General features: G+C 43.0%; 2 protein-coding genes across 2 annotated transcripts in view; both read right to left on the reverse strand.

Moving 5' to 3' along the window:
• The window catches only part of LOC124282238 (NACHT domain- and WD repeat-containing protein 1-like), a 37,991-nt gene extending 36,231 nt beyond the window's left edge, over positions 1–1,760 (reverse strand). The window contains exons 1-3 of the mRNA XM_046718193.1: positions 1,555–1,760; positions 792–911; positions 167–292 (exon numbers count right to left, since the gene is read on the reverse strand). Coding sequence (XP_046574149.1) covers positions 167–292; positions 792–911; positions 1,555–1,690 — 382 coding nt within the window. The 5' untranslated portion in view covers positions 1,691–1,760. The remainder of the gene's footprint in view (positions 1–166; positions 293–791; positions 912–1,554) is intronic.
• LOC124282208 lies at positions 1,755–7,508 on the reverse strand. The gene is made up of 5 exons (XM_046718167.1): positions 7,338–7,508; positions 5,331–6,148; positions 4,210–4,412; positions 2,762–2,881; positions 1,755–1,766 (listed from the first exon to the last, which is right to left on the reverse strand). The coding sequence occupies exons 1-5, from the start codon at positions 7,415–7,417 to the stop codon at positions 1,755–1,757; spliced, it is 1,233 nt and encodes a 410-aa protein (XP_046574123.1). The 5' UTR covers positions 7,418–7,508.
• Positions 7,509–7,912: the final 404 nt, after the last annotated feature.

Genomic DNA, 7,912 nt, shown 5'->3' on the forward strand with positions numbered 1-7,912 from the left:
GAGAAAACATGATCGATTGCTTGGTCGTTTAGTCACTGCAACCAATCTTCGATTATTCCAGCTAGTCGGACCATCACTAATTGTGACACCTACACCTATATATGACCTGTCCACCCGCATCCCCTCTATACTGGACGCAGGTTGTTGTGTCCCTAGTAGCACTTACCATTATCTGACCAGTCCACTGAAATCGTCTCTATACTGGACGCAGGGAGTGTTGCCTTCAGCTGCATCTCAAGGTTGTCAAAGAGCCGAGCGTTCCGTAAAGCCCAGTCGTCCTCGCCCACAGTGTCTGAATCAAAATACAATAGCAGCAGCGTCTTTTAACGTAAACACCCTTTCCTCGCTACCATTAAACAAATTGGCCTCAAGGTATACTACTGTCGGACATCATAATATATAATACTGTGAAATATGTTTACGCCGTATTCAGCAAAGTTCTACGACTTTCTACTACGACGCCTGGTCCAGACCATCCCGTGCTTGATGCCGATCAAGTCACTGAATGAATATGGTTTTACGCCGCTTTAAGCAACATTCCCGCAATATCACGTCAGGGGACACCAGAAATGGGCTTCACACATTGTACCCATGTGGGGAATCGAACCATGGTCTTCAGCGTGACAAGTGAACACTTTAACCACTAGGCTACCCCACCGCCCCCACCATCAAGTCACTGAGGTAGACCACCCAATAATCAGCTAAAGTAGCTGATAAATAACACTTGGAATGATATTATTGTCATCAATTTACCCAAGGTATTAGAGGCAAAGGAGAACCGTGTGAATCACCTTTATATCTGGATATACTTTTATGTCCTAGATCGAGATCCCGAATCTCCCGTTTCAGCCAAAAACATTCATCACTCCTGAAGTTCTTCAGTATGCCCTCTTCAATCTCTCTTTCTGTCACTGAAACCAAGTAAATATGGTTTTACGCCACGTTTAGCAATATTCCAGCGATATATCGGCGGGGGACAAGATATAAAAGCTTCACACATTGTACCCATGTCTTCGGCGTCACGAGCGAACGCTTTCACTACTTGGCTACCCCACCGCGCCAACTGAAACAAACATCATGGATTGCTTATATACTGCGGTATCCTTTTACCTCAAGAATGAAGCTTGAAGCCTTGTCCTCATCAAGGACCTCCTTGGCAGCAGCTGTGAGAGTGTTTATGTTCCCACCATACCGACAAACCCACATAATAAACCATTTACCCCCCGAGAATGAAGCTTGAAGCCTTTTCCTCATCAAGGACCCCCTTGGCAACCACTATGATAGTGTTTATGATCCCACCATACCGACAAACCCACATAATAAACCATTTACCCCCGACAATGAAGCTTGAAGCCTTTTCCTCATCAAGGACCTCCTTGGCAGCCGCTATGAGAGTGTTTATGTTCCCGGCATGCCGACAAACCCACATAATAAACCATTTACCCCCGACAATGAAGCTTGAAGCCTTTTCCTCATCAAGGACCTCCTTGGCAGCCGCTATGAGAGTGTTTATGTTCCCGGCATGCCGACAAACCCACATAATAAACCATTTACCCCCGAGAATGAAGCTTGAAGCCTTTTCCTCATCAAAGACCTCCTTGGCAGCCGCTATGAGAATGTTTATGATGCCGTTACAATCATTGCTCCACAGTTTCCGGTTCTTGTTGTAAACGTCAAAGTCAGGGGACATGAACTGAGGGTAGTGTGTGCTGACGGGGAGTAGTATGTATTGGGGTGGGTCGGCGTTGGTGTCTTCAATGAACCACCTGAAACAGTGAATGAGTGATAATAAAAAATTTGCAAATTAGAATTCCGAGCCAATGATCATAACCGTCTGGCGCCACTCTATGCAGCGAATTTGTTTGGCTTTGTTTGGTTGTTGTTTAACATTGCACTCTGCAATATTCCAGTTGTATGGCTCCACTCTGTAAATAGTCGATTCTGGACAAGACAATTCAGTGATCAGTGAGCACCGACCTACGCAATTTGGATACGCAGTCTAAGTAAACTTAGGCTCAGTATTATTCGATACACTGCTATACTGAATCTAAAAAAAACCTAGTAGAAGGTTGCTTCAGCTAACCTTTGAGAGACCTATGACCGTCCAATCAAATGCGAGACGGCCGAACGGATTTAACCAATCAGACAATGGCTACTATTTAGGGTTTGGCGGGACTTACAAAATGGTTTTTGAATTTTCACTTCCCCGGTCGTTGACACTTATCTCTCAACAAACGAAAATCCGCATAAAACACATTTATTTGACCTGCAGTATATACGCTTAGGGCTTTCTGATGACATGGTTACTATGAGCTTATATTTCCGCAAGCTGAGATCCTTAAATATTGACAAAAACGCCATTTTAACGACTGTTTACTCGTTGTTGTGGCAATCTGCATCACTTGGAAGCGATCGTACGGAAAAAAAGCATTCGGAATCGTTCAGGTACAAACTTTTCCGAGGTAAAAGTTCAAAAGGTATGTGCGAATGTCAACTTTCGCGATTTGGTAAGCTGTGTTCTGATTGGTCAATTGAAAAGGTTTGCTGACGCGACTTTCTACTAGGGTTTATTAGACTCAGTATAAGCAGTGTAACGAATACTACTGAGCCTAAGTTTACTTAGACTGGTTGGATACGATGTTGACCAACTCAGCGAGCCTGACCCCCCGATCCCGTTTATTGGATCTTACGACAAGCATGGGTTGCTGAAGGCCAATTCTAACGGACCTTTATTATGGAATTATGACGGTTTTCAGTATACTTGCTTCTCCATGAGCGCCTTATTCTCCTCTGACGTCACAGTCGCTATGAGCTGTCTGTAGAGTTGAGCCTCGATCTGACGTGGATATGCATAGTAGCCATACTTGTGAGATAACAGCGTCTGCAATATCGCATCGGTGAGTGATTGAGTGAGTGAGTGAGTATGGGTTTACGCCGCTTTTAGCAATATTCAAGCAATATCACGACAGGGGACACCAGAAATGGGCTTCACAAGTTGTACCCATGTGGGGAATCGAACCCGGGTGTTAAGCGTGACGAGCGAACGCTTAAACCACTAGGCTACCCCGCCGCCCCGTGCCACATCGGTATTCTGCGGTCACCCATTGCCCAACTTCACGAAAGTAGCTAGCGATAGAAGGAAAAGAGGAAAAACTCAATAATGTATATTTGTATCAAGTTTAAAGATATAAACGACAATGTCTTTGGAATCTCCAATTATATGTTTGACATAAAACATAATATCAAACGATCTTCAGTCTTCTTATTACATAATAACATTCATACCCCGAAATTTAATGTGCGAAACCACGAAAAAGACGAAATGTGTGAAACGTTGATTTATGTAGCCTTTAAAGCAAACTCCTTCCTTTCGTAGAATCAGCTTCTAAGAAAAATACTCCAAAAAATATAATTAAACATTCTTGTATGACCAAAATAATGTTCTTATAAGTCCCTTTTTGGCTCATATTCGATAATCTCCAGGGTATACGTTACGATCACTCTCCACTAAACCCTGGATGCACCCACGGCTTGGCCCGATGATTTTAAATTTATTACCTCCCTTGGCTGGCTTTTTATCCAATCAGGTGCCTACGCTGGGAAGTTGCGCGAACCAATCACAACTCACTTACGCTCCTTAAATTATCTAACCGTTTGAACTTAGCAACTCAACTGATGCAGAGGTACTCTGAAAGAGGTAGAAGGAGTTCTTTCATATACTTTTTGTTTCAGATCTGTCAATTTGTCAGTATCATTTCCCCAAAAATCTGAGTGGCACTGCGAACAAACCTTCGCGACTGCAACCGCTATCTTTGTTGATACTGGCAAGTAACGGCGGCTAAGCTGATTGGATACTGTGAGAATGCGGGGCCAGCAAAGGGAGGTAATATAATTATCGGGCCAAGCCGTGGATGCATCCAGAGTGTAGTGGAGAGTGATCGTAACTTATACCCTGGAGATTATCGAGGATGTTTTTGGCTTGGCTGAAGGAATGTTTTCGCGCTGTACAGCCGCAATGAAGCCGATCACAATCACATAGAGTAATGTTTAGTCTCCAAAAAATATATTTTTGATTTAGAACAAAGAAATCTACTTAAATGGCAAAAGAAGCCACACTGAAGTGGCTACATTTAGGGCTTTTGCATAACAGTAAGGGCTGGGCGGAACGGAATATACTGTGGTTTTATTACTGTGAGACGGTCTACTCACCACAAAGTTGGGCCCTGTTGAGAGCTGCTGACAGAGTTTGATTTCCCGGAAGCACATGTCACTGGTCATGTGATCATTAGCTATTCCTTGCCCCACCCCCCACCTCATGTCCACCAGCTGAAACTCGTACCCTTTCTTCTTACACACGGCCTTGAGTCGGGGGTAGCTCCTCTCCAGTAAGCAGTTCCTCTCCTGCGTCGTGTCTGGTACAACAACACCTCTCGGTTGGTCTATTGTCTGTTTTATGCTTTAAGGCATCGACATTCGTACAGAGATATGTCCCTTAGGTTTATGAGCAAACTATGAATACATGACACGTTTTATGGATAACAACTTCTTGCTCCTTTATCAGGTGAAAGATGAAGGAGCAAGAATTAGCTCTGAAACGTCGTGTAATGAATACGAAAGAACTTTGTTATCCATTCTTACTCCTTCATCAGGTGAATAATGAAAGAGAAAGAATTAGCTCTGAAACGTCGTTAAGAGAATATAAAAGAACTTAAAACGTGTCATGTTCGTCCAACTTATAAATGCATTTAAAGAACTAGAAAACTATGGATTTGAATGCTGCTTAGTACGTGTGCTTTTGGGCTTATCAACATCTCGCTCATGCGTATCATGAAATGCTAAAATGTCTAGGGCAAGCATGATGTCCAAATGCTAAAATGTCTAGGGCAAGCATGATGTCCAAATGCTAAAATGTCTAGGGCAAGCATGATGTCCAAATGCTAAAATGTCTAGGGCAAGCATGATGTCAAAATGCTAAAATGTCTAGGGCATGCATGTTGTCATCTTGTCCCCACTGTAAATTGACATGCTCTGAGATAACTGAAATACGGTTCAAAGTTACTCTAAACCAAACTCATACATCCATAATTCTCACATTAGGGTTTTGGCCTTGGTTGGGACGTTCTTTATAACCCAGATCTGACGATTACGTCAAATACCATCCGTTAAGATAACTCTGTATGATGCCACTCGGGCATCGATCCGGGGATCTGCCACCCTTTAGCGGGACGCTTTATCTACTGGACCACCATACTCACCCACAACCACTAACTTCAAAACACACACGCACGCACGCACGCACACGCACTCGCACTCAGCTTTTTGATACTCACCTGTGAATGTACTGCTAATGAAGATCCTTACTATCTTTGCTGTCTTTGGGCACTGGACGCTTGCATCCCCATAGAGTAGACCCTGCTTGATATCGTCAATAGACACAGACATCTCCTGGTGTTCCGAACCTCGTTCATCAGTCCAGTCCCCGTCGTCGTTGTCGTTGTCTTTAGTGTCTATGGAAACAGGGGTGTCGTTGTCATGTTCTTTTGATGATCCTGGTTCACCAATGGTTGGACTACTCGCTACAATTGTGGCTGTATTCCCAGAACTTCCCAGAACCTCTTGATCATTTTGACCTCGCTCTTGGATTTCAGACCGAGGGTTTTCCGAATGTTCCGCGACATCGACCATTGCCTGTTTGGAAGAGTCTCCGTATTGTAGCTCCGGTATGACACGTGGTTCTTGATTCTTATCCAAAGAATCGTTCCCCCTAATCTCCTCCTGTCTGGGCATATCTGACTCAGTTACCAGACTACCACTACTGCCAGTTGGACCTGCGTCTGTAGTAGGTGTTGTCGCGGTTGTCGGTTCAACTTCATTCGGAATGTCCTCGCGGTGCTTCGTTTCTTCATTCGGAATGTCTTCGCAGTGCTTCGTTTCTTCATTCGGAATTTCTTCGCGGTGATTCGTTTCTTCATTCGGAATCTCCTCGCGGAGCTTCGAATCCTCACCTGCCGATGAATTTATTTCCGGGTTTCTCTCTTTCGGATCTGCCGTTCGACCCACTGTGGCCTCGTCAGTTGTATTGCCACGTGAGACATGAAGTGTTTCCTGTATGTGTATGGGTGTACACAGTTTATCACGGTTATCCTCGCTGTTGAAAAACACAACAAGTGACACATGAGACAGTATTCATTATTCGAGAAGCAGTTGTTGGGTACTGGGATTATATGTTAATAAATTATTCATTTCGACTACGATCCTTAATTTGCAGAACACCATTCCTGCAAGTGGGTTTCGACAAAGTGGAAAACTCCTAAAATCTACATCACTTCATGCATCCAATGGGTGATAGGGTACGATCGCTGGTCAAGCTGAAAGTCCGGGTTCGAATCCCCATATGTGTATAGTATGAAGCCCATTTCCGGTGTCCCCGCAATGATATTGGTCGAATAGCGGCATGATACCACACACACTGACTCCAGCTTTCTTCACATCTTTTATCTATCCATCGAGCGCTTATAACAAGCGAAACTTTATCCCAAAACGAAGGACGTTTTTTTGCGTAACTATTTTTGGAGTTGTCTTTTTCGTTACTTTATATTGATGATATTATGTCGCTACAACATAGATAACATATTTATATAATTTAAATAAGTTTGATATTTTTCATACTGATATCATAACAAAATCCGTGTCTCAAACATTTCATATTTTCTTTGGACCAAAATGTCCCTCTTCACACCTCGTCCCAAATATCATAATTTCTGTGTGACAATTTATGCACGACATTTAGGAAGGAAACTACAAGATGGAATTTAAAATCTTCAGATACTTGTTTTACCAACATAAAAATCCTAGCAGCTTATTCAACAAAAATAAGTCTTACATATTTTGTCACCCTTAAACAGTACTGGTACCAGTGATCTTGGGTCAGATACTGCGAAAAACACACCACTCAAATATTACCTCGGTATAACCACGAAGGATTTAAAATTAGTCATTGATTGTTAAGAAGTTGGGAATTGAACCCAAAACAAAGCTCAGAAGCGAAAGGTGAAGCAGTATATATAATACGGCCATTTCGCGATCCTGATAGGTTGCCATTTTACAGCCGTTTCTTTGTAGTGGGAACAACACTAACATTATGGTGAGTTGTCTCCCTTCGTTACACAACACACTCCATTTCCGAAGCAATATTATTAATAACAACATGGTTTTATTTGCTGGCATCCATTATTCTTAACCAATACGGTACAATATGTATGCATCAAGGCTGCTATAAGCTCTTTGAAGTGCATGAAACAATGGATAACTTACATTAATATGATATTATAGCATACCTGCTTGAAAATGGCTGCCTCGGATGTGGCAAGGCATGGTCCGGCTGTGTTTGGCCGCTTTGGCTGCTGCCACAACCCATGGCATTCAGGAATGACACTAAATCACAAAGTTATGTCCAGTGTGTGATCCCTGGCTCTGGTATGGCTGTCACAGATTGGGCCGTCCATACTTCCGGGTACTTGTAATCCATATTATAGCGTCCTTAGCAACAGCCCTTCCACGGTCACATAAGCAATAACAATGGCCTGTGTGTCAGTGTAATCATGTCAGCCCTGGTATGTATGAATACGTTTCGTTATGTTGCAATGAATCTTTGTGGTTCTGTTGACTGCCCGTGTATTGACAAATCGATATTCTCATCGAACTGGACTTAAATACTGTGCAAATCTGGGATTGTTATTACACTACTGACTCACTAGTAGTGAGTGAGTATGGTTAAAATTTTATGCCGCTTTATAGCAATATTCCCGGAATTTCACGGCGGGGGACACCATAAATGGGCTTCACACATTGCACCCATGTGGGGATTCGAACTCAAACTGTTCTGGCTGTAATAGGTGACAAGGTGGATTAG

Source organism: Haliotis rubra, unplaced genomic scaffold (genome assembly GCF_003918875.1).
Source record: "Haliotis rubra isolate DU_JTF1 unplaced genomic scaffold, ASM391887v1 Scf296, whole genome shotgun sequence".
Lineage (NCBI taxonomy): Eukaryota > Metazoa > Mollusca > Gastropoda > Lepetellida > Haliotidae > Haliotis > Haliotis rubra.